The following is a 27544-nucleotide window of genomic DNA, read 5'->3' as shown; positions in this document are numbered from 1 at the left end:
TCCGGATGTGTTGCATCTTCAAAACCGGGAGGTTGTTTGACATAAACTTCTTCCTCGAGTATCCCGTTTAAGAATGCAGATTTCACATCCATTTGGTACACTTTGAAGTCTTTATGACACGCGTAAGCTAATAGCATTCGAATAGATTCAATTCGAGCTACGGGTGCATAAGTTTCATCAAAGTCAATACCCTCCATTTGAGTGTATCCTTGAGCAACTAACCTTGCTTTGTTTCGAACAACCGTTCCGTTTTCATCAAGTTTGTTGCGAAACACCCACTTTGTTCCAATGATAGAAGTATCCTCAGGTTTTGGAACAAGTTCCCAAACTTTACTTCGAGTGAATTGGAGCAATTCATCTTGCATTGCAGAGATCCAATCCTCGTCTAGTAATGCATCTTTAGCAGTTTTGGGCTCAATTTGAGATAGAAAACTGAGATGATTAACAACGTTCTGAACTTGTGAGCGCGTTTGAACTCCTTTGTTTAAGTCACCCAAAACGTTGTCCAGGGGATGACTTCGAACAATAGGAATTTCCTTCGGGAGATCATCTTCAACATTAGCTAATTCCAATGGATTATTTGGTGTAGATGTACCAAAATCCATATTCTCAAATTGACGAATAACTTCTTCCACATTATCTTGTCCATCATCATCTTTATCGACAAGATCAATGTATTTAGAAGATGGCTTCGACTCATCAAATGCCACATTCATCGACTCTTCCACCACAAGAGTTTTGAGATTGAATACTCGATAAGATTTGCTGTTTTTCGAATAACCAAGAAAGATGCCTTCACTTGACTTTGGATCGAACTTTGTGAGATAATCCTTGGTATTCAAAATATAGCATTTGCTTCCGAATACTTTGAAGTAGCTCAGCTTCGGAGTTTTGCCAAAATAAAGCTCGTAAGGAGTTTGCAGCTTTATTGGTCGGAGTAACACCCGATTTAGAATATGGCAAGCAGTTGACATAGCTTCGGCCCAAAAGTACTTAGGCCGACGATACTCATTTAGCATTGTATTCGCCATTTCTTGTAGCGTCCGATTCTTCCTTTCGACAACTCCATTTGATTGAGGAGTATAGGGAGCCGAAAAGTTATGAGTGATTCCATTTTCATCACAGAAAGTTTTGAAGCTAGAATTCTCAAATTCCTTACCATGGTCCGTCCGTATATAGACGATGGTATTCTTTTGTTGATTTTGAATCTTTTTGCATAGAGCGGAGAAAGATTCAAAAGCATCACTTTTAGCTTTGAGAAATTCCGTCCACGTATATCTTGAATAATCATCAACTATCACCAGCGTATAAGAATTCCCTCCGAGACTTTGAACCGGAACGGGTCCAACTAAGTCCATGTGTAGAAGCTCGAGAGGCCTTGAAGTAGATATCATAGATTTTACTTTGTGAGTCGCCCGAATTTGCTTTCCAATCTCACAAGCATCACAGATGTGATCTTTTTGATAGTTTAGCTTTGGTATCCCTCGAACATGATCTTTTGCGGAAAGATTCTTAATCAGCTTCATGTTTGCATGCCCCAATCTTCGATGCCATAGCCATGGATCATCATTTGTAGTGATTAGGCACACATTCTTGATTTTGCCCATGTCACAAGTGTAGACATTTTTGTTGCGAGGGCAAGTAAGAACCAACTTTCCATCCTTGTTCAAAATAGAACAGTGAGTAGGATAGAAGATTACTTTGTATTCATTGTCACAAAGTTGACTGATTGAAAGAAGATTGTATTTCAGCCCGGTGACTAGTTGAACATTTGATATTTTGACTCGATCATTTCCAATGTCCCCAATTCCAATGATGCGACCTTTGCTACTATCTCCAAATGTGACATCTCCAGCAGCAACCTTTTTAATGTTGTTTAAGAGTGACTTGTTTCCAGTCATATGCCTTGAACAACCACTATCAAGGTACCACATGTCTGTTTTAGCAGCAAGGCACACCTCTTGGTTCGCAGTGGAATCTTCCGTAGAAGTAGATGCATCATCCGAAGCCATTAAGCATAGATTGACCATTTCTTCACTAGCTTCGGAGGCTTCTTCATCCTCACTTAGATCCCAACCGTTTTCTGCTACGAGAATACGTCCTTTGGCTAGCTTAGGACATTCCCTTTTGTAGTGACCCGGTTGTTTGCATTCAAAACAAACATCTTGTGTCTCCTCTTTAACAGGCTCTTTCGGCTTTGGAGGAGTATAGTTGTTGTTGTTGTTGATGTTGTTGTTGTTTGCATTGTTGTAGGAATTCGAATTTGAATTTTGAATTCCTTTGCCTTTGTTGTAGCCCGAAGCAGGAAAATTACTCTTGTAGTTAGGAGCGTAATTTTGAGAGTAATTAGGCCTTCCGTTAGAGTTGAAAACTCTTTGTTGATTGTTTGATTTGAGGAAGCCTTTTCCGTATCTTTGAGCTTTGCTTTGGAGCACACGACGAAGTTGTCTTGTTAATAAAGCGATTTCGCCTTCATCGAGATTTTTGAGTTCCTCGTTTAGCTCTTCGTCGTTATCATCATCATCGATTAATATGGCCTTGAGTGCCATATTTTTCTTCTTTTCTTCTACTTTAGGAACGACGATATCCGGAACATTGTCTTCCTCGTAAGCACGAAGATTTCCGAAGAGATTGTCAATGTGATAATCATTGAGATTGTGCATCTCTTTGATTGTTGTAACTTTGACTTTCCAACTCGGAGGAAGAGATTTAAGAACTCGCCGATTCTTTTCATTTTGCGTGTAGTTCTTCCCGAGTTGAGCTAGTTCATCGACTATACGAGTGAATCTCGTTTCCATGTCGATGATATTCTCTCCTTCTTGGAGTTTGAAGTTCTCGTACTCCATGATTAGAGTATCCATTCGAGAATCTTTGATATCGGTGGTTCCTTCGTAGGTGACCACAAGTTTATTCCACATTTCTTGTGCCGACTTGCAATTGTTCACACGCTTGTATTCTTTTTCAGCAAGTGCACTTGTGAGAACCATTTCAGCTTTGGCAGCGATGTTCATCCTATCCTCCTCTTCATGAGTATATTCACTCACTTTCTTCTCGTAGATGACATCATCAATAATTTTGGTTGGAATGATAATGCCATCTTCTATAGCCATCCAAACTTTGACGCCTTGAGATCTAGCATAGATGCGAAATCTCGTTTTCCATGTTGCAAAGTTGGTGCCATCGAATAGAGGTGGTCGAGAGCTAGATAGACCTTCACCGCAGCCAATGGTATTCAAATACGCCATTTAGGATCACTGCTTGTTGTGCCTGTAGATCTGAAAATCACTTGACAAACACGTTAAGCAGCCTGGCTCTGATACCAATTGTTAGGTCCTGAATAAGGCGTAAATTAAGCTAGAAGGGGGGGGTTGAATAGCTTAATGTCCAATTTAAAAATTATAATTGCCTTTTAAAAATATTTTCCAAGTTTTAAATATTTTTACCGTGTTGTTTAGCAATTATATGTGCGGAAGTAAAGAGCAAATATCACACGGTCGATTTTATCCTGGTTCGCGATGGAGCAACCTCTAATAGATTCTCTCACCCCTAGTCCAGTCCCCGAGCTCCTCTCCGGACTCGAGATTTTTCACTATAAGAAAGATGTACTCCTTATAGCCGGCGGAGAAGCCTTTACAATCTAGACTTACAAATATTTATCTTGGTTCGTAACTACCCGTTACAACCTCACAATAAATGTAAAAACTCTACTTGACTTATCTTAGAACGTAACTCCCCGTTACTTCTTCAAAGTCGGTGTAGAGCCTTGGTGTAGTCTTTGTATTCCTAAGCTTTTGCGGGTCTTGGATCTTAGGTCTTAGATCTTGGGTCTTTTCTTTTCTTCACGGTGCGAAGACGACTAACTCCCCGTTAGTGCGTCTAGGACTTGGGTCTTAGAACAAGAATCACCTCACTTCACTTCACCTCACTGCAAAAAGTTAGAACACAATATCTACGAACAACAAACAAGTTATAAAAGATATGTTTTGAACTAGTATGTTACTGTACTAGTTCGGAGATGACAATAATATTCAAGTTAGAAATATTATAGTCAAGTATAGTATACTTTCTTTGGATCTATAATATAAGATCAAGTATACGTTTAATTACTCCAAGTATAGTTGAGTTGGGAGTAATTAATCAAGCCTTTTCTTTTAACCAAGATATGCTTAAGGCTACACAAGTATTCTTTTCTTTTGATTCAAAATGTTGATCAAAGAATACTTGGTTTACAAAACTCCGTTTTGAGATATAATGAGAGATCTCGGAGATTGTAAAATATCCTTTCTTTAACTTCTTGCACAACTTGATAAAGCCAAGATAAATAGAATGTGGGTGGCTAGCCTCTTTGAGTTGTGCTCTTTGAAGTTTAGGATGTAGAAAGCTTCCTCGAACAATAGTTCGGAATATTCGATATTTTCCCGAGATAATAAAGTTAAGTTAGTGCGGGATCGAATATGCTTTCTCTAGCTTCTCAAAGTTTAGCCAAGATAATAACAACAAATAAGTTGCTAAACTTTGCTTTTGAAGCTATAGTGATTAAAAGCTCTTTTGTCGTAAATCTTTCTTCCACACAACACTAAGGTGATAGATGGAAGGACGACGATGCTTTTATCACAAATCTCTTGTAGAGATTAAGTACTCTTGAAACTATGTTCAAATCTTTGTCTCTTTGAAGAGATCGAGTACTTCCTCGGATGTTCTTTCTTTGTTCTCTTTAAAAGAGAGAGATATATATATCTTTTATATCTTGAACAAATCCGGATCTTTTGGTCTCTTTTAGAGAACCTTGTTGAAGAACTTGTAAGATGAAGAGAGTTTAAGTACAAAGTCCTGAAACAAAATGGTCGGTTAAGACACAAATAAGAAGCTAAGAAGAAACCACTTACGGGAGATGACCGGAAAAGTTCGCCGGAAAAATTCGCCGGAGGTTCGGCCGGATTTTGGGCACTTGGACGAACTTGGGCAGCCCCTACGGAGGCTTGGAAGTGGTTGTGGGTGAGCTAACTTGGTGGGTTAGAGCTTGAGAATCAAAACCTTGTATATATGAATATATATTTAGGAAAGAGAAGGTTTTGGAGATGAAGTATTAAAGAGAGAGAGTATAAACTTGAAAATCTTGAACACTCCAAAAAATCTCAGCACTTTCTTGGCTCTTAGCTTAAGAGAATTTGGTGTGTGGGAGGTGGGTATTTATAGAGGGAAGTGGGTGGAGTGAATGGTTGAGATGAAAGGAAAATAAAGGGTGGAGATTGAAAAGGTGTGGATTGTGGTTTTGTTGTGTTTGTTTGCCACTTGCATAATAAGACAAACAACTTTATGGGAGAAATCTCAGCTGAGTTGTGTCACTAAAAGACAAGCACGCTTCCCGAGAATTTGATTAATAACGTAACTTTGTATCGTTATTAAATGCGACGATTTTTCGAAACCTCCAATAAATTACACCAAAAATATGATAAATCATAGAATATTGGAAAATGGTGATCTGGAAATTTTGGTCAATTTTGGTCAATGTTGACTTGGTCAAACGTCCAGTCAAAGATCCCAGTCAGCCCCTAAAAATAGCGTCCGGACCAAACTTCTCAGAAAATTACGAAAATTTTACTATGCACCAAAAACATTATTCAAATGATCCATCTCAAGTTTCAAGTCATTCTAGCAAGTAGAAGTATTTTATTTGGATTTAAAACGATAAAAACCAGTCTCCGGGTTTGAATAAAATACGATTAGCCATTTGCGAGTTTGAACAGAACTTTGGCTAATATTTTGACTTGAGTAAACACTTTGAAATATATTTCCTTGAAGATAAAATATTTTGAATTTTGAAGGAAATATTTTGAGAGTTTAAAATAATTTATTCCGTAAAATAATAAATTGAATAATTGGGAATAAATTACTTTAGAATAAAAAGACTTGAGTAATTAATTTTTGTCTTTTTAAATAAATGTCAAAAGAGTGTTCTAAAGAATATAATGAATGTATATTCCTTGTTCAAGCTTCTTTTGCATTTCGCTTTTGCAATTGTAAAACAAGAAGATACCATTAATCGATATTTCTCGTCCGATAAATTGCGATGTAAAAACTTTGAATACTCCTTAGAAAAAATATTGAAAATTTTTTTATAAACAAGGAGTATTATTTATATTTATATAATATAAATATAATTTTGGAAATTCTTTTTGAGCTAGTTTGACCATTTGACTTTTGACGGAATCAATTAAATAAAGATGTCCTATTGGAGAGGATTCTAAGTGAATTTAAATTTTATGTAAGTTATGCAAATATCAAAATAATCTTTTTATCGAAGATGTCCTTTCATAATATACACATTATCACCTCTCAAACAGTTAAATTTAACCTAGTTTTTAACGGTGTGTGAGCCAGGGTTACAAACTAAAAGCTAATTGAAACTTAGGGTTACAAACTATCACGTTAATTGAAACTTAGGGTTACAAACTATCACGTTTCAAAATGTAGAGTCTGATTTGCTAATGAGCCAAAGTCTAGAGTTACAAAGTGCAATATACTCAAAATAAAACTAAGCAATCTGCATTGCATAGTTTAAGGGAGTTTGATAAGATTGATTTGTTGGTTTTAGAATTTTTTGTTAATAAAGCTTACCTATTCAGGTAATGCAGTTATCTATTGACTTCTATCAGTAAAGTAGTAGTTTGCAGAAACATTCGTCCATTTAACACAACAAATATATATAACAAAAACCCTAAAATGTTTATTTTGAATAATCCAGTTAATTTTTCATGCAATGCATTTAAGCAAAAAAAATTATTTACTATGAAATACTTGAAATAGCCAAAATCACTTGCAAATCGAAAAATACTCTGCTAAGTTAACAGATTGCACCATCCTAGTTCTAATATCTGCTAAATCACTATTATCTTGTATTTACAAGGCCTGTCATAATAAAGCACTTAATGATTGTATGTTTGCAAGAATGAGGGACGCCAATACTGTCATCATCTAATTGTCTTGACATAGCACAACAGTGACAGATGAACAGAGAATATCTAGAGCATGTCAGACAACCCACCGGAAACCACACCTTCCACAGGTTTTGAACGCCCACACAAACTCGAGACCGAATCAAAAAGCTTTTCAATCTCAGGCGCACACCTGGTAAAAGACCGTTTCCAGAAGTTGTACCTCGGATTCTGCTTCATTAAAAGGATAGAATCAATTCATATCCTGAACCCATAAACATATGAAAACTTGCAGTTGGAGCCCGTCAGAATAAATTATATACCTTAATAAGCTCAATGAATGTGATTAACAGCCCCCAAGGATGTGGTCTACTAACAATAAGGCGCTCCACTAACACTCTAGTAATCTGCTCCTGGATAACTTCCTGCTACGTGAACTTGGGTTATATTTTTTAGAAAAACATATACTAAAAGTCATGTACAGCACTTTTTCATGCAAATGCTGAATGCGTACCTGGTTTGATTCTGCAAACAAGTAAAGTAGGATGAACGAGAAGTAATGTGTGTGATTATTTGGATAACGTAGTTGGTTAGCAACTGCATTCAAAAAGAGATACCGGCCTTCTGTGTCTAGCTCTGTGATTAATAACTGAAAGACATCTAAAGCAGGACCGACATGAAATGCAGCCAATGAACCACTTCCAAGTGCATGAGAGGGGGTTCTCGCCTGCAGCTGTTGTATGGCCTAAATACACCACACATCATGTTTGAGATTAAAAAGATAAATACCAGTAACAATGTGTTTATTATAACAATACAAGGGATGCGGGATACAAGACGCAAGAAACTTCGCACCTTACCAATGGTTTGTGGTATTTACTTTGCAATGAGCTAGTAACAGCTCAACAAGCAGAGTAAAACTAAACAGGGTAGATGAAACAGAACAGCAAGATGAAACTTAAAACGATGTATTTTTGTAGAATAGCTAGATGTATAAACAATGTATTTTTCTAGAATAGCTAGATAAAACAACAATGTATTTTTCTTATACGTATCCAATAGTTTCTTTACTGAGAAAGCAAGACATTCAAGTTCTAGTGGTTGGAAGTCATTCCTCGACCACCCAATAAGTGTACTTAACCAACTCCCCCCCATATCAATCTTTAAATTGATTTCTCCATGGTTTCAATTTTACTTTATTTACTTACGTTCTCTGACGTCTGCAATAATAGTTCAAGTGGTATGATGATATCTTTAGTTTCCGCAAAAGATCTCACTGACCTTGAGAAACCATAAATGACTACAATGCATGTAAACTAAAAATGGAATGTGTTATACCTGCACGCCAACATAAAGTACAAGGGAGTTCATTAGAGGTACATTGTACCGAGTCCCAGCTTGAGCAGCATCAACTGGAGGAAGGAGCAGTTTTTTCTTTAGCTCAGAAAGGAAAGACCCATGTTGCTTTGTCTACAAAAATACAAAGCATAGCACAATAATATGAGGTTTTCACAGAGCAAGCTAATAGTCGTATCAAAACAGTACTATTTCAAATATTTTCATCCAAGACAGTTTCTGCATGCTAATCAGTTTGGAATTTATGTTTTTTCCTATGTGAAAAACTAAAATTATTGACTACTTAGTTAATAATTCGTATACCTTCAGATATTCATCAACATCACTCTTCATCTGCTTCGCTCTAAGAGCTGTGTCAACCTCCGAGAGTATACACGGAGCCTGAGTAATCTCCACCAACAGATCAATCTATACATGAAAAGTATATTTTAGTTGTAATCCTGCAAACCAGATTGCATGTAATCATATATGACAATTTAGACACCTTTAAATTAGGAGTTGAAGGATCTGGTAGCCTCATGTTCCGAGGAAATGCGCTGAGAATAATATTTCGCATTTGTATGCAACTTGAGGGAATGACATCACAGAAGCTAAAATGATAGTCACAGAGGAATTCTGGGAAATCGTGAAGGAGCACCAGCAACACCCTAAGTGAACCTTTATATAGAAAATGAACCTGAAGAACAAAAGATGAAGAGTGCAAGGCATTATTTAACCTCCATATGCAACAGAATCATATATTAAGTGCAGCAGTATATATAAGAGGCCAACCGGCTCCCCCAGTTTAGTGTTCCTCAAGAATGGCTCCAAGAACTGAAACAAGTCAACTAGTAAGCGCTGGAAACAGGGCCAACCCTTCTGAGGGTTCCCACTAAGCAACTTTGGCATGAAATTTCTGTGGCTCACCAACTCCAGCCAGGCATAGCTAAGAAACAAGTAACACAATCAGAGATACTTAAATTGTTTAACAAAATAAAATTCTCAGGCACTAGAAAAGGAAAGGAGTTAATATAGATCTGTCAGTATTGGAGCATAACACAACCAATCACTAATTGTAACATCTAAGATAACTTTGACATCATACTAGGAAGGAAGGGGATCATGAGAAAATACAATAGGCATGTCTCATTGACCATACTAACCTGAATGCGGGTATTTTAAGTGGCTGCAGTGCATGAAATGCATTTGCCAGTGCTATCAAAACCTAAGCACAACAAACTTATTCAGTATTTAGGGCCAGAGTAACAATATTGAAGAGACAAGGAAGGCACAAAAAATGCTATACATCTCACCTGTAAATTTGCACCTTCAGACACCGGTTCCAAGGTAGCCAGGTCAAACAGCCAGTTAATGAACAGCCTGAAATATGGCCTTGAATTGAAAGATGCTTTTTTCCCTTCTGCGTCTTTATATATAATTCTCACAGCAACCGCCAAAACCTAAAGGTAAAACAGAGTTCAGTGTACAAAAAACGTCTCAAACAGGGAAAAACATGTTAACAAACTAATGGTTCTGAATCAAACCTTGGACAACAGAGATAGTTTACTTGACCCATGGTCCACGGGACAAAACTACAAACATAAGAAGAAAGTTGAGACGCATGTAACTGAAATTTTCATAGCAAGACCACCAAACATATCACTTATTACCTTAAGTATTGAAAAGACCAGTGCAGCATATATGTCTATAGCAAGGAAAGATAACGGCTGTGTTTGTTGATGTGATTGTAGACAGTGAGACACAGAGAGTTCCTGAGATAGAAATACAGTTTAGTTCCAAACTCTAGGTATGCTCTGCAGATTCTCGAGAGAAAGAGAAGAGACCTGATGGAAAACCCGCATAAAAAAAAATTATGAGTCAGATGAAAAGGGAAGAGGAAGAACCATGAGAAGGCGGAAAAATCTGTCTGACATATCATCCCCATTCAGCAGTCCACTTTGCATCAATTGTACGACATAGCGAGCAGAAGCTGAATCCTTTGGCCCAGGAAGTTCACATATCCTATACCATTCTGCAAACAGCATCGAGACCTACATAGTACAAAATCAACCAAAAACAGATGCTCATCTTAATTGAAATATATATTACAAACACTTATCAGTTAAGCAGTGCCAACTACTCACAACTTTTCCAACAGGAACATCACAAAGTATATAATCCACTGCCACATATTCCAGTTTATCTAATTTCTTAACAGTAACCACCTTAAAGAATTCCATGTTTTCTCTTTGTAAAGGAGAGATTTTATAAACTAGCAATCAAGAATTGGTACAATTACTTGATATGGTTAAGTTATACAGGAACAAATATATTATGGTTCACTTTTAATTAATCAACACTAGTATGTGTATGAATACACACACACACACACACACACACACACACACACAGAGGCTAGTGTTCAAATACAAAGCACTAAATACAAACCAAGATAAACAAGTCCTACATGACATCACCAACGCCTGGATGTCATCACCCACCCCCTACATGACATCACCCACCCAGGACCCACCCCCCAACCCCACTCAATCTGACGCCACTCAATCCACCTCAGGCGCAGTAGAGCCTCACTAATGCTCCGGACAGGTCCCAAAAGGGACCCAAACAAGCTCAATAGCCAATACTTGACCCCACCCCCGTCCCACTAGGCCCCCACCTAGACCTTGCCAACGCCCAGCTCAGGGTCCATCCTCGATGCCCACAAACCTCCCCATTCTCTTAAAAGCATTAATTTGTATTTTAGTTTCTATTTAGTAGTTTGTATTAGAGTAAGACTCTCTCTCTATATATATATATAATAAACCAATCAGACAACCGAGTATCTTAACAGGACCATGTCTTAACCCTACTGTAACATTATTTCACATTTTAAAAATTATAATAGGTAGCAGAAGCATTATACAACTTTATAGTCTTATATGAATTTTGTTTAATGCACAACCTTCATGCTCAGACGGTGCATACCTGATCACGAAATCCAACTGGATCTGGTTCTACAGAACCCAGAAGATTGAACTCTTCCCGGCTTGCTGCAGAGTGACCACTTGCTTGCTGCAGAAACAAGAAAATTTAAACCTCCTTGGCAAAGAACCTATAATATTAATCATTACTTGGTACCCAAGCAATGGTAGAAATGGCAATTCTAGGCACCTTTCTGTCCCTAGAATGTCTCACGTTATCCTCTTTCCCAACAGTAAGATCAGATAAAGCAGAAGGATTCCTAGCAATCTCAACCAGATGTTGCAAAGACTCTGGAGATCCAGGCCTTGCTGCAAGCTGTGTATCAGGATTCAGGTACTAACAGTCATTAGAATCCAGATGATTGCAACATCAATTCAGATTCTTAAAGAACATAATAAATTCAAAGAACCTTAGCTAGAGCATCAACAAGATGATGTAATTCGGATATGACTTTTGGATTGTTCCTCGCTAATGTTTTAATGAGAGAAATTGAGAAGTCTGTGGCAGGCTCTGCAATCATATGCATCCAGCCATTGTTGTCAATCACTATCAACAACAGATAACAAAGACATGCCTGTGACAAAACACTTACTATTCCTTCCTGCATCAAGAAGTTTTGCCATATGGACATTATAATCTGCAACATTAAGCAAGTCGCTTTGAATAAGACCGACAGTAATATCTGTGTTGAATTTCCGGTCCGCTTCAGAGTAGATTACCTATTTAGAGAAGATTTGTGTTCAGTAATCAGTACATGACGAATGCCAAATACATGAATTTGTCGCTTTTCGTCATAAAGTAAAGGGAAGTTACAGATAGGACCAACTCTTAAAGCTAGTAACTTAATAAAATCAACTAGAACAAATTTTTGACCAAAAGTACAAGACAATTTTTATCAAGGCCGAAGTCATTTGATAAGTAGGAATAAAAGGCCTTAAAGCTATGATATACTATATATATATTATACGCAAGGAAAAAATACGTAGATTAACCTGATCCACTTTGACAGAATATCCAAATACAAAACCATACTTCCCTTAGCAGATGCAGACCTTTGATCAGTTTGTGTAAATAAGTTCAAGAATATATTTTTTATAATCTCACTTACACTTAACGAAGTGTTTCTCCAGTTAAGTTAGGATAAATAACTAACAAAACAAGTCATACAGTTCTTAGACAACATATACTGATAGATATTCAAAATAGTCACTCGTTTTGATCTATTTCAGCACACTCCTCTGGTCACATTCTAGGCCCGGTATCGAATTTCTTGACAGTAATAAAATATACTTCAACAAAAATGTGCTACTTGATCAGGCTCGAATTCTGTTTCTTGCTGGATCACACAGTTGAGCACTTACAAGTAATTTAAAATCCAGTATAGATAATGAAATATAGATGTATAATATCCTGGCCATGGAACACACAAGTTACATAGTATTTTCATGCAACTGGCCATTATATCTAAACTTAAAAAAAAGGAAACCAGTTTACTTTGTAGAGAAGTACAGCCAGCTGGATGAAAAACTATCAAAAGGCACCACAGATTTAATCAGTAAAATATCAAAGCAATAATGATATCATACCCAACTAGTAAGCTCCTTCACAAGAAACTTGCTAACATCACGAATGGCAGCCAAAATTGCAAGATGAGCACCTACATGTGCTATGTTTGAATCGTTCTCATATAGCCCTTTAAAAACCTGTAATGTTGCACATTGATAATATGGTAATGTATAATTTCAGAAATATCTGACTTTTGAATGCAGCCAAACCTTTTGAGCTACTGCTAATGCTGCCTCATCTCGACTTATGCACCCAAGGATAATTTCAGGTACCTCAGCAACAAGTGCCTGTACATGTATATAACAAATGATTATGTTGCACGGCATACCTCCCAAGACTAGGACATACAACAATACATTAGATAACTCGTTTTTGACTGATCTGACCAATACAGGACCCAAATAGAGGTTTAGACTAATAATGTTGAGATACACTTCAGAGAAAAAAGCTCCACCTGAATATCCGCTTCTGTACAGTCAGCCGTCATCAGATTCTCAAGCTGCACAACCAGAAACAACTTTATCAGGTTGTTTAAACCAATAATGAAGCAAATATCAAATTTGGATTTTTGCTCATGCATAATAGCACTTCTTGCAGAGGAAAGTTCACTTAAAAGACACATACAGCATAAAGACACACTCAGTGTAGATGTCGAACAAACAAGTTTTACCAAATAAATATACAAGAAAATAAAACCAGGCGGCTATAAACTTCAGAGTTTGTCTACTTCCACTTGTGAGCACAAAGTATTACACGAATAATAGGCCATATTAGAAAAGGATGCATGAGCACTATTCCAAGCACAGGTTTCAAAAATAATCCTTTGGCTTGTTCAGGATCTACAAAATCCTAAAACCCTTATGTAAAGGGCTACATATTAACCATATGCACAATCTAAGGCAAAGAATAAATCACAATTTGCAGTTCTATTTGTTGTAGATGATTAAATGGTAGAAATGGCTGATATACAGAGGCTTACTGGGTCAGAAGCCATATTGTAAATTCACCTAAAACTGAATCTTTTTCACGAGTTATCTCAGTCTGAAAATCTAGAAAGTCTACCAAAATAAGATTAACTTCCAACTAAGGAGCTTGATCATATATATTAAGATAAGAACAGGGAGGCCACCAAGATAAGAGCAGAGAGAAAAACGTGCTTTGAAAGAAATGTGATCTACATATAAGGATATTAATGTAAATAGGGAAATGATATATAAAATCAACCATTTACTAATTATGCTCTAACACACTACATCATGTGCATGATGTAGTACATTTTGAGATACATTGTACAACATTATATGCATGATGTACTATCACCAGATGAACAAATGGAGTTTTTAAAATTGGAGCTTATTATCAAATTTCCTACATATAAACATATAGTAACACAATTCAATAGAAGTAACAGTATCTAGGACAAAAAAGTTCAAGTTTTAATTTGTAATCAACAACTCGTAACTTGTAATTATGATAATAAACAAAGATCAGCTCATAATGACATCAAATTCTGTTTATCTTAAAGAAGTATTAGTTGATATATTCTAATCTAGGTCAATTCAAATTGTCTTTAACAACGAAGAAAGAATAAAATACCTATGTGTAGCCCCTACTCATACATCTCCTTTATAATAAGATGTGAATTAAGGTACACAATCTAGCCAATTTAGAGTCAACGAACACTTGGTTATTACTTCTACGAGTTTAAAAGCATGAAGGGCAAAATCTTCTCTTCCCTGTATCCCCAGCTACCCAGCTGAAATGAAACTAGCCAAGTTTTTAATAAAGAAAAAAAGAATTTCGAGCCACACTGCAATTACATACTCAATGAACAGATTTCAATGTTCGTGTATTAATAAGTAGCAGGAAGTACGATTCTTGAACTCGATCACTCCAAGCTTGGCTTGTTTATTAATCCATAGTTTAGAATAAAACAAGCATGACTTGAAATAAAGAAGCATAACTACTTTAAGCAGATAGCTAAGCTCATGTTGGGGCAACACTATCAAAGTGAAGAGTGATGAACTTCAAGCATCTCGTGAAAACAGAATAAACACAAAGAGCGGACAGGCTAATAACCTTCTCTGAAACAAGCTGGTACTTGTCTAGCGCATCGCCTGTAGTTAATGACTGTTCTAAGATGCTGCTTCCAAATTTCTCAGTTGTGGACGTAGAAGATAACAACTGTGCATGCTCTCCTGATTCCTGCAATTTATAATTAACATGAAAATATCTTTAATTGTAAAGCCTCCACATGTGTGTGCTTTCTGATTCTCTGTATGTGTGTGCTTTCTGAGTGTGTGTTCTACTAACTTTTACAGCATTCGTATGTACAGCAGGCACTTCACACGTCGAAATAGGGATAACACCACTTCCAAAGTTGTGTTGATCTACACATTCAGCCAACCCAGAATGCACAGTGGAAGAACTGGTATATAAAGCATGAAAAATAAGATTAAAAAAAATGGAACAATACTAGATTAGTAACGCAAGTAAAACATTCAAAAGAGCAAGGGTAACAAATTGAAACAGCACTTGAGTTGTTTTGCTGAACCAGCATCCAGATCTTCAGGGCCCAAACCACTAGAATCTGCCACAGCACCCATTCCTGTGGTCCCAATAGTTGGGTAGAGACTAGATGCTGAACTATATCCCTCTGAGAAGCCAACACTTGCAGTACTTGAAGGACCAACTAAAGAAGGATTTGAGGTTTGTCCAGACTGATTTTGCCAAGGTAAGCGGACAAAATCCTGCAAGATATAATGGCATACCATTTTATCATCCGGCTCAAGGTCACACCTCTTTAAGGCTGGAAAAAGCAAGGGGTTATACCTCATAAACTCGCTGTTGTGAGTGTGAGAGACGCCCAGGTTTAGGTCGGAGAGCCTCCGGTAAAACACCCATGTGACCTTGATTATACAGGCTCGTATCGAAATATGCAGGTCTAACAGCCTCCCTCTGCTTCCGTCTTACTGAGAGTTGCTGAGTTATTTCCCCATCAATAGTCTGTACAGCCTGCAAATAAGCATACGAAGTCTGGTGAAATGACAGCAAAAATACTAAGACGAAATAATTTTACGATCGTTGAGAAGAAATTTTTCAGTAATAGAGAATATGCACAATAAAATGACGTTTGTATTGTTAAACCCGTATTATTGTATTTGGATAAGTGATTTGCTTTTGAAGCACAAACCAGAAGACTTTTGCCTAACCTTCTCTGTCGCAGCTTGTTCAATCAGAGCACATCCAAGATCAAGGTTATCATTAGTGGCAAGCTGAACAGCTTGTTCAAGGAGCTCATTTGCAAGCGTCAAACCCTGAACTGAAGTCCTCAAGTTACTTATGATTGAAGCGCGAAGAGGTTCCTAACAGAAATATACTACATTTGTAAGTACTACTTCAGTTGAAGTAAGCTAAGTAGCAAAATCAACTGTTTCTGAAATTATAGAACTTCTGGATCTTGACTACTGTTTGAAATAAAGGTACAGTATTGACTTGATATCCATATAAAACCTTGCATGTCACATGGGCCAGGCTCCCAGACAAACTTGCCACCATTAAGTGTGCTGCATTACGTATTCGAGTCTCATCTGACTCCATAGCATAGTCCTATGTATTTGTATAGTTGTACAAAAAAAGGTATCATCAATACATGATTTAGTGGCAAGGCAGACCCATAGTCCAGTAATAAGAGGAATTGAAAAAGCTAACCTTCAAAACTAGTTCCTTTGTTGTTTGAGTTGCAATAGAAACGCTGCGCTGGACAATACCAGACACAATCTCTTTCATGGACCGATCCATGATTGGAGGAAGTACACTGAAACAGAAAGAGTAAAGAAATAATGCTTCCATGACAGAAATATATTAACTTCCAACAGCGAAAAGGTTGGAATGATCACAGCAAACCTCTGGAAATGCCGTTGTAGTCCTAGACTATGCAGCTTGGGATTGACAACCACTTGTTGTTCAATACTAGATGCTGGTGCAGGCAGCTAAAGTAGAAGAAGTTTGTCAGAACAGATGGTTACTATTAACCACTATAAAGTAACTTTTAGTAGGGTGTGCCACTAGACCTGGCTAACAGGGAAAGAAGATTGCACTTGAAGAAGAGCCTGATCAGAAGGAAGCTGATCAGATATGACGAAAGGTGCCACTTTCTCATCCTCCGACTTTGACATAGACTGAGGGACAGGAGCAGCATACTAATACAGTAGATTTGTGAAGACTGTAAATACCAGTATTTACGACCAAGCAAGCGTTCTCAGTTCTTGGGTAATAATAGAAGCAGAGCGAACCTGAGATAATACATGAGAAGGGACCGTAGGATGGGAAGGAATAGCAACATCATGTGGTAGCTCCACTTGATTAAGATTTGACACTATGCCTGGTTTCACGTCACCTACAATTGATGCCTGGGATGGTGCAACATCTTTGTTGGAAAAATCAGGATTTCCTTCTATTTCTTTTGCTCTGTCCTTGAGAAGAGAACTAGGACTGACATCTTTCATATCCACAGATAGGTTCTTGAATAAAACCTGGGATGCAGAAAAACATGATAAAGATATAGTGGTGTGTGTATTGTAATAAATGTTCTGTAACTTCAAAAAATGAAATTATTCAAGTAAATATGTACCTCGATGTCAAACTTAAGATTCATTTTCAAATTTGGCATTGCGTAAATTTCAGTTAGTATTGCAAGAATACCCATAGTCCAAGGATTAGGTGGTTGATATGCAAGACTGTTTTGACAACTTTCCAGTATCTGCAAACAAAAAAAATACAGTGACTGCCAGAAAGCACATCCTGCAATATGCACAAACAATCAAAAACATACCCTCGATGTAAATGGAACGACTCCGATCATCAAACCTTTCTCGTAAGCCTGGAAGACACAGGTGGGAAAAAATTATAACACAATTTTTTCAGTAAACCTATTTATACAGAAAAATAACAGCTTAAAAGAACTTCTTGGTCAAATATAACCTCAATAATCAATGACTTAGGATCAATCTCTCTAGCCCGCAAGACATGGTTCCTACCAATCGTAATCTTCCCAAGCCAGCTGCCCAAATTCTTCAAGAGAGACCGCTCCTCAGAATGTGTTTTTATAAGATCAGATCCTAGCAAAACCTGTGATAAATATGATTAAACAGGAACTAGAATACGTCGCAGGATGCTTATAAACACGCAAAGACACTCAAAACCACAAACCTTGCAGTTTTCATAACTAGCTTGCACGATCTCTTTGTTCAATGGTTTTGAATTCACTTTGTCCAAGAACTTCAAGTACAAATCATGAAAATTTGGCTCAATGCTAGCTCTGCAAAGATAACAGATTGAATATAAGACAGCAGATCCATAAAAAAGTGCTCAGCAGCAACATCAAAAGTAATCAGTTAATTAGTATAAGTAAATGTTAATAATGGAGCTTTTGAACAATAAACCTTCTCATCACCAAATATTGAGCAAACCAAGGATAATATTGCTCTTTAAGGAACTCCGAAAATTCTTTTGCTTTAGCTTCCACATTAGCTGGTGACAAGTTATTAATGATGAATGATATCTTATCCTGGATCTCAGATGCTGGGGCCTGTAAACAGAAGGTAAAGATATAAGATGCATTACAGCACAAGCTTCAAATATAAAGCTCTTAGGTAACATTTTAGGTAAAAATAAGATTTCATGTCATCCACAAATTGTTTCCAAATTTCACAATAAAATAAAACATACTAATATGAATAATGAGCTAATATAGTGATGAACTCCATCTCAAGAAGCATGACAAAGAGAACTATCCTACTGTGGAACCTTATGATTATAGATATATTAGACCCCCGCCAACCCTTAACATGAGTTCAGTATACCTGTATTAGATTTTCCCTTCGTTCTGCGGCAGCAAGAAGTGTTTCGATACTAAGAGCAGAGCCAAACCCTGTTCTCACAAACATAAAAAAATACAAAAGAACATAACATTTCCCCAGGAAAACTACTGAGTGATGCCCATCTAGTATTAACAATATATGCAAATCTGACTTGACTTACGTGTTGCAGGAGCTGCACGTGAAGGACGGACAAGATTATTGGATGAAGACAATGCAGCTGAAACTGTACTCTGTAACCAATAGTGCATCGAAGGACAAAGACAATAAATACAGTAACCAATAGAACATCAAAAGGACAAAGACAACACTAAAAACCCAGACCGCAAGCAAATGATACCCAAGCAATCTACATTCAAACTATATGCAACTGAATACGAATCCTCAACATGCCTTCAGGGTACTTGACGCATCACTAGTAGAAACTGAAGGATTCATTGCAGGTGGTGAAGTCAGCTTCATGTAGCTGGATGCTGGTAGAGAAGCTTTACGTTCCTCCTCTAACAAACTCTGCTGCCTCTGTTGAAGCTGGACAGAAGAAGCTTGGGCTGCTATTCGCATGGTAGTAGATCCAATAATAGGAAACGCCGACACCTGTGTCTGATTGAAGAAAGAGACTGACTATATATAACTGGTAATTAGAAAATGTTAATACACTAGTTCAAGAGAACTATCCTTATCCAATTCTGTCAGGGTCTAGGGTTTAGAAATGCGGAAATGAAGGTAGTTTTGGGGTTTTTAGGTTTTATATGCCAATATAAGGCAGAAAGCACAGAGAAACGGAGATTCAGAGAGAGATATACACCACAGAGATAGAGAACTCGGAGAGAAATGAAAACAAAAGGCACCAAAATCAGTTAAAATGAGAGAAAGTAAAACAAAAATCTAGAGAGCGAGTATTGGTAGAAATGAATTCCAGTTTCTGACAATTCTTTCAACATAAAAGAATTACAAACTACGTTTGGTAATTATACTGCTAACTAGTCTTGTCAAAAGACTGCACTACCTTAATGAGACTAGCTACTGCTATGCTTATTACTATTCTTATATATCCTGCCATAATGATGTCATGACGAATTCCAAACCCATACTTTAGCCTACCCACAATAATGTACAATCAGATAAGTAACTACAGCAATCAGAAGCCACGTCTTATATGCACAAGATAGTTATAAAACACTAATTTCATTTAAAACGTAATTAGCCAAGTAGGAAGGGTTGTCTATATTTCCACATCATCAGTGGCGGATCCGGAAATAACTTGGGGGGTTAAAAAAAACAAATTGAACCTTATCTGTTACTCAGGAGTAACCAAAAAAAATCTAATTAATATTGTTTTTGATTTAAAATCGAGCTCAGGCCAATAATTTAAAAATCATGTTTCAAGAACCAGAACCTCATTGGTTTACGCTACAAAGCACATATGTATAATAAATGTCTAAACCACAGTAGTGGGCAAAGCCCACATCACCTCAGCCTCTGGATCCGCCAGTAGAACTTTATGTACTACAGCACAGAGCTTGCAAACGGGTGTGAATATCAGCACATGTAGAGTCTAAGGAGGAACTAATCCAGCAGATCAGAGTAAACCACAGATATGTTGTATTATTGTACATGGCAACTGCACTTCGAGCAGGAAATGAGTCTACTATTAGAAAACCAAACAATATCATCTCTATGTTCAGCCCAGTCACACTAAGAGCAACTGTGCAATCTTATATCATATATGTTATATGACATTTATCCGTAAGAGTGGTAATGGATTTAGTTATGGAGGACAACTAGTTAAATTCTCTCCATTCATGTCTTATGTTCTGTTACTGATTACAGCAAACGAAATATCGGTTTCAGTCCGTCAATAATTTTGAAGAGCTAGCAATTGAATTTAGTAGGCAGATCAATCAGGACGAAATTGATAACGAGAAATGATGATCTTTCAAATATATGTACTTCAAGCAGTGATTCACTTGTCCCCTTGTCCATAGGGACCGGCAGGTAATGTTATTTGCTGATATTTTATTCAGACATATATTAACTAGAATATATGATCCCATCATGACTCCAGTCAATATCATTAAGTGCAAATTCTTATATAATATTTTAAGAACTAAGTAATATAATTGAAGTTTCACCTCCATGTTTGCTGCAGGGATAGATTTTTGGTGTTGGTCAACAGCAGGAACAGGGCCTACGTCTAGCTCTGAACGACTTGGTGAAATTTTGACAAGTGCACGCTCTATACATGCAACAAGTTCTGAATGAGTACCCCGTAAATGAGATATTTGCAAAATATGATTGCAGTACTGTGGCCACTCAATTACGCGTTCAACAAACTGTTCCAGAGCTTTGGTACCAAATATAAACATCTGCAACGAAAAGGAGAGTCTAATAATGTTACAGAGAACACCTGGAAAGAATAACAGTTCCAAAAGGTAAGACCTACTTTAGAATCCACAGGTTTGCGTAGTGCATCCAATACCGCACGCAAAGCAATGCCAAGTGTAAGATGAGTGACAAGTTGATGTTGGATAAGTGATCCTGTAAACAGAAGTTCAGGTATGCTACACAATATTACACCATATTTACCAATTGCGCTTAGCGACAGTAAGAACATAGGAACAAAAATAAGCAGAAAATGAGCTACTTAAATCCACAAATAATTAAAAAAAACTTCAGTGTGTTAACTACACACATATTGAAAGATAACAACCAATGGAGAAAAATAAAAGAATATAATTTACTCACCAAACAGATAAGCGGCAATATTGAGCTGCCTGTCAGGGTACTTGGAGAAAAATTTGTATTCTTCAAACAGATTTGCAATCATGCACTCAAATATAGATTGTTCCCTGTACATCCAAATAGAGTTCGCAAATTAAAAGGACAAGAACGAAATATCAAAACATATTTTTGATCTTCTTCATTACTATCAATAGCAATCCAATATTATACCATACACTTGGATCTATGTCTTTAGAGAGAACAAAAGTAGCCAAAAACATAAAACATGAGATAGTTCAGAGTTCAGGTTTTTCCTGTGATTATCTCTCAAGATAATACATTAAATTAAATTCTCCACTTCCACAGGTTTAAAGGGATTAATTTTGTTCCATTCCTACCAAATCATCTCACTTCTAACTCCCGATAGAAAACAACCAAAGAAATTTTGGTTTATATTCTTCAAATTAATATAATGAAACCAAGATCAAAGATGGGAACAACTCAGACCCCAATTCTTTTCAAATTACAACTCAATAGCAAAGTTGATACAAAATATCTTTCAAATTTTACCAATAAAGGAAAATCCATACATTAAGAAAAATTTGAAAGGACAAAAATAGAGGGCATACCTCTTTTCAGATGACTCTTTGTATTGATCCAGCATTTGAATCATTGCATCAACTGCCAATTGGCCAGAAAACAATTGATGAAATAATGAGTTGATTTCTGTCTCAACATCATTGGCATATCCATCAGCAGTCGACTCAGTACCACTAGGATTCTTCACTCTCACATTTGATTGCATAACTGTCATATTCTGCTTCTCTATTTCCTCCAAAAGATCGCTAGAAGAAATTAAGCTGGCGTTAGCCTGGAGGACCTACACAGAAGGAAAAAATGAAACAAATCCTAAATAAGATCGAGGAACAGAGAGGTAGGCACAGTAAAAAAAAAAAGACATGCAAACCCAAACCTTCAAGAATGTAGATATTGTCTCCGAGTAGATATTCCGAAGAGAACTACATTGGTTAAAACAAGCAGATGACTGCTCTTGAGTGCTATTTTGAATCTCCTTTATGAACTTGAGGCACTCCTGGAAGTTTTAATTGTTTTATCAGTATAAATCTTAAAGCATTCATTGATATAGAAACTAGCAGTATGCAAATTTGACAAGCCAAAATACCAGAACAAAAAAAGCTAGGAAGATCCAGACATAGTACCTCACAGAGAGTATCTTTATATATAACTAAGTTAATACTCAGCCACGTTTCCAGGTCTATGAGTTCTTTCTGAGAACCAAGGGCAGCCATCCTAAGACCGAACGAAAATGGAACCATATCCAATACCTTTGATAAAATCTACAAGTAGAGATGCAAAAATTAGAGAAAGTGAACCAAAATTATATAACGGAGGAGAAAAAACATGATAATTATATAACGGAGGAGAAAAAACATGATTTTTTATCCAATCTCACTCTCAAGGTAAACCATTATAACATGTGTGTCATATTTCATATCAAATATCCTCATATAGCCATATATAGACATGTATATATATACACACATATATTTATATATATGTATATATATACACATATATCTATGTATATATAAACACACACATATATATACACACACATAAATATGTATATATACACACATATAGATGTATATATATGGAACAATGGCCTATATATGTAGATGTGTGTGTGTATATGTTAGTCATAATAAACTGCTACAAATGATACCAAAAACCTTGAACATATTAAGAGCCTGTTTGGGCTTAATTTTAGTATGTTTTTACATTGAAGTACATAATAAGCTGATATATGTGTGTCTGGCTTTGGGCTAATCGACTTCTAAGCACAATTAAAGTAAAAAAGCACGAGCAAAGCGAAAGTAGCCCTGAACTACTCTTTTTTTTTATTAATCCAACTGTGTCCTGCAAGCATGCATATCATTGGAAATTTCATAAGTAAAGTTTTCCAAACTAAATACTCTATAAGTGAAAATTTGCTATTACTTGAAATAAATTATAAAAAAAAATTTTAAGTAACTTTATTTAAGATCAGAGAAACACGCTCTCAAATATCCAGCGCAACAAAATCAGCAGGAGAAAAGTGTTGACGGCCGATACATGTAGATCAAATCTCTTTGAAATCAGCAGAACTTATCGAAAGTATATTTAAAATATGTTAACTGACAGAGCATATCAGATCCAGCTCTGTTCGGCCTTTAAAACAAAAGATAAACAATGCAGATGACCAAATTAAAAATACTCATTAGTCTTTATCAGGTTGGGGCATATCTTCCAGTAGTTCTAATATAATAAATGTCAAAAAAAACTCATCATGTATACGCATACCTTTAACTCATGGCACAAGTCCAAAACTTTAATTATGTTTTCCGGGTCTATGCTGAATGCATCTAGGAAGCCACGCAACAGAAGGCTATTGTTGACATGCCAAAGATGAAGAAAAACACTAGTCCCAGTAGTATTTTTCAGCAACCCAGGGAAGACGGAAGAATAAATCTCGTATTGCAGAAGATTATATGTTGTCTAAAAAATACAAACAAAAAAATTTAAGCAACTGTAGATACAAGACGGCCACAAAACATTCTGAAAACTCATTAGTTCGAAGAGTAGTACTGTGATGCTTGCCACCCCTAGCAACAAGATTTCTGGGCAGTGCTTGCGAGGAAACTCGAGTACTGGTCGAATAGAACCTGCATGACCTCTCTCAGCTAGCTGGCACAATACTTCCAGAAGGTCAAGACATAGCCATGCATGATTTGAATGTCCCAGATGAAACTTGTCACCTTCCACAGCATCTGTGTACGCCTGCAAAAGGTTTGTACATTAGTTACTATGTACAACATCCAACTATAATAAAATAAATATTGGATGGAGCTTCATACCAGTTGCCTCGCAGAATTTGCAAAGCTAAATACTTCAGGTGATACTGAGACAGCATGCTTAATAAAAGATATCTGACCCTCAGCATTCTTCCATACTGAGCCGCAAACAGCATGAAGCGGAAATGGTTCCTAAAGCAGCATGTAAACTATTCATGTATCTAATTATCAACGTAGTCGATTTAATCACTCATATCAATTATTCCTGCTGCTTCACAAATGAAATTATTTGAAAGTGTGAAACTATTTTGACCAGTTAGTCAATTGTACTATATCATGACACAGTTTTAAAGTTTGATACCACATTTCACAGTCATGCTACTATTTTTACTACGCATCTATTAGGAGGTCAGCTGAAAGATAGACAATTGTATTAGGTAGACATTTAGAAAATGTTTTGTGGTTTAGAGACATGTTAATACATACCTGACATGTACGTCTGTAAATTGACATCAATAAAGTGAAAGAAGCCTCGTTCGGAATGTAAAAACCCTCATAATCCAAGTTCTCAAAGACGTTTATCCAGTTAATTCCTGGAGCCTGTGATCAACCTAATGTTAGTACTGAAAATACTTACAGTTTTCATAATAACTATATATTCTAATATGATGCGAAATAATTGAACACAACGTAAAACATACAAGTTGTGTGATGGATTCGATGAGCACATCAACACTCCAAGAATCTAAGTGTGGCAGATCTGATAAGCTGCTGCCACTGATAGCTGAACAAAATGTCGAGTAGGTATTCTGGTATCTATCAAGTTCAGAATTCGTGTGGACAACAGAACCAAATATTCTAGCAACAGTAACTTCAGTCAACGGTAAGAATAGAGCTAACATATCCTTGCATTGTGTGACATTCACAGTACAACCGTAACCAAATTCTTTCATCAGATCAGCCATACATAACTCTTTTTCCATTTCAGCCAAGATAATATCGAACTCATTTTCAGAGTTCTCATTGAACATATCCAAATTGCTGCAACATAAAACATATATATATAATGTCATAAATTAACAATCTTTGTTGCATCAAATAAGCATGAAGAGTGCCATGTCCACAGCACACAAATCTTGTTTCCACAGACAGGTGAGCCAATCACTGAATAAACAGCGATGAGAACTTTGGAATGTGTATCACAAAATTACCTGAAAAAGTTGACTTCACGCAATTCATTTGTAAGCAACGGAGCCAAGATAAACTCAGAATTTCCTTTCAAATGAACCAGCGATAGTATTTCAATAAATGAATCCACATGGTTGCAAAGCCCTTTCGATTGAGTAAGAAAAATAAGAATGTTCTGAATTTGCTCAGCAGAACCCAATGATTCATGACTGGAACAAAGTTGTGCAATCTGAGATATGCAAAAACTCTTACCTGAATAGCGAGCCCATAAAAATTATTTATTTATTAAACAAGCAAAAAACATTGAAGCTGAAAAGAATGCTGGAAGAGTTAAAAACAGTATCAGCATTGTACAACATATCACGCTTTTTATATATAGATATCAAATGCGACATACCACACATTCTGACATCAGCATTTTCGGATTCAGACAAAGCAAGACCTAATACAATTCTTTCAGATGCTGCAAGTTGCATTGCCTTGCAGAGACTGTCCAAGAGATCTTCATTAACAGACAGACTTTTTATTGACTGACACAATAGTGTACTGAAATTTGGCCGGTTTAAGATGTTTCTAAAAATTGATACGAATATAGGTTCCAACTGGATATTCTTATAGTCTTTCCACTGAAAATTTAATTGATCAAAGCAGGTCTGAAGCACCAATATGCTTTCTTCAGTTCCATATCCAATGAACTGCAAAACAGAACAAAATATCAGCAAAAATCAGAAGCAGTTGAGATGAGGAAAATTATACACCATATCGAAAAGACTTCATCAACACTTCTAAACATCTGAAAGTTAATCCATTACAAGTTTGTAAAGTTCTCAAACGAGGTTCCTAGGAGCCTGTGTACCCATTCAAGACCCTTAACATGATTTTGATTGAAAGAAGGTAACATTTCAAATGACAAACACATAAACTCACTGATTTGTAGTATATCCCAGCTAGTGCAAAGTATCGACAGTATATCTTACATAAAGAAACTGAATATGAATTTTATATCTATACAAATGCGAATTGAACTTCAGTTCCAGTTCCACTTACATATGCCTCCCTGCAGCCTTACAATAATCATTTAGAATTATATGAACAATAAATTCTATGCGTAACAGATATTCTAAAATTTCGTGAGGCAGTACATAAGGTATTAGATAATAAATAACAAGTTCACAAGCTACATAACAGGTGTCTAGTCTCGCAAGTCGTAACTTAAATAAGTGAGAACATACACAACAAGCTTCTACATTAACATGTTCTTAGCAACAATTATTATCGACACAAACCTCACCATGGTGTTTTTCCCTCGCACAGTTACTAATTTATCGACCTGGCTTTCGTAAACCCTCTGGAGAAATCTATATCACAACCTAACACTATAACTCCATAATCATACACTCGTTCTGATCAAAAAGTTAATATCAATACCGGTTAATTCGATAAACGAAACGGACATCTAAAATCACGGCACGCATAAAATATCCAAGAACTTTAGGGCTTCTACACATTAATAGTTATTATATGTATCGTAAAAACGCAAAATACATGACATTATAAGATTATATATGTGTGAATATAAAATGTGGTATAGTACCTCGGAGAGCTGTTGATAAACGGAGTCGAAGTTAGCGGCGGTGACGTTGTTGAGGAGATGCCGGATTTGTGAAGCAGCGGTGACGGAAAAAGGAAGCATGACGGAGGAGTGGGGGTAATTAGGGTTTTGGAGTTTGGAGTGATAGTTGCGTAAATTAACCAAAGATTATTTGGGGGGATTTGAGAGAGACAGGGAGACTGTGTGCGGGGAGTGAGAGAGAATCAAGTGGGGTAAGGCTCCGTTTGTGTTTGAGAGGGAGATATATATAGGACCATTTATTTTATACGGGGGGCAGTTTGGCTTCCGCTTAGAGCATTCCCATCCCATTCCCCAAACCCAACCCCAACCCTATAATTTAAAGAAATCTACTAACTTTTGCAAAAATGTACTCTACATCCGGAACCCCAAAATAGGGTTTGGTTTTGGGGATTAGATATAAATCCCCATATTTAGGGTTACACTATTCATCCTCCCTACACTATTCATCTT

General features: G+C 36.6%; 1 protein-coding gene across 5 annotated transcripts; it reads right to left on the bottom strand.

The window, feature by feature from the left end:
* Positions 1-6765: 6765 nt before the first annotated feature.
* LOC108195949 (uncharacterized) lies at positions 6766-27297 on the bottom strand. Of its 5 annotated transcripts, none has more exons than XM_017362976.2 (51): positions 27056-27297; positions 25859-26156; positions 25485-25713; positions 24975-25314; positions 24760-24873; positions 24337-24465; positions 24068-24259; positions 23783-23977; positions 22639-22776; positions 22392-22511; positions 22048-22298; positions 21443-21546; positions 21141-21235; positions 20830-21063; positions 19091-19297; positions 18861-18930; positions 18683-18750; positions 18263-18408; positions 18030-18138; positions 17802-17948; positions 17653-17700; positions 17452-17580; positions 17114-17353; positions 16892-17020; positions 16725-16810; positions 16530-16635; positions 16332-16427; positions 16031-16183; positions 15651-15833; positions 15354-15568; positions 15132-15246; positions 14898-15023; positions 13273-13317; positions 13028-13105; positions 12839-12955; positions 11845-11971; positions 11662-11762; positions 11442-11567; positions 11256-11342; positions 10175-10321; positions 9941-10042; positions 9815-9862; positions 9584-9730; positions 9434-9495; positions 9063-9216; positions 8776-8967; positions 8595-8699; positions 8274-8405; positions 7450-7680; positions 7259-7360; positions 6766-7166 (listed from the first exon to the last, which is right to left on the bottom strand). In XM_017362976.2, exons 1-51 carry the CDS (start codon positions 27152-27154, stop codon positions 7023-7025), a joined length of 7158 nt encoding a protein of 2385 aa, XP_017218465.1. In that variant the 5' UTR covers positions 27155-27297; the 3' UTR covers positions 6766-7022. The 5 variants fall into 5 exon arrangements, with proteins under 5 accessions (XP_017218465.1, XP_017218467.1, XP_017218466.1 ...); XM_017362978.2 differs by having other exon boundaries at positions 16892-16999; XM_017362977.2 differs by having other exon boundaries at positions 19091-19291.
* Positions 27298-27544: the final 247 nt, after the last annotated feature.

Source organism: Daucus carota, chromosome 7 (genome assembly GCF_001625215.2).
Source record: "Daucus carota subsp. sativus chromosome 7, DH1 v3.0, whole genome shotgun sequence".
Taxonomy (NCBI): domain Eukaryota; kingdom Viridiplantae; phylum Streptophyta; class Magnoliopsida; order Apiales; family Apiaceae; genus Daucus; species Daucus carota.
Note: the sequence above shows the minus strand (reverse complement) of the source record. Positions and strands in the feature narration are given on the sequence as shown.

What these genes read in the sequence shown, in the direction of transcription:
- LOC108195949 (XM_017362976.2), bottom strand. Translation starts at nt 27,154, where the DNA reads ATGCTTCCTTTTTCCGTCACCGCTGCTTCACAAATCCGGCATCTCCTC. An exon ending in ATCTTAAGTTTGACATCGAG is followed by an intron (nt 17,354 to 17,451) that starts GTACATATTTAC and finishes TCTGCATCCCAG; the next exon opens with GTTTTATTCAAGAACCTATC. An exon ending in CAAAGGAACTAGTTTTGAAG is followed by an intron (nt 16,428 to 16,529) that starts GTTAGCTTTTTC and finishes ACAAATACATAG; the next exon opens with GACTATGCTATGGAGTCAGA.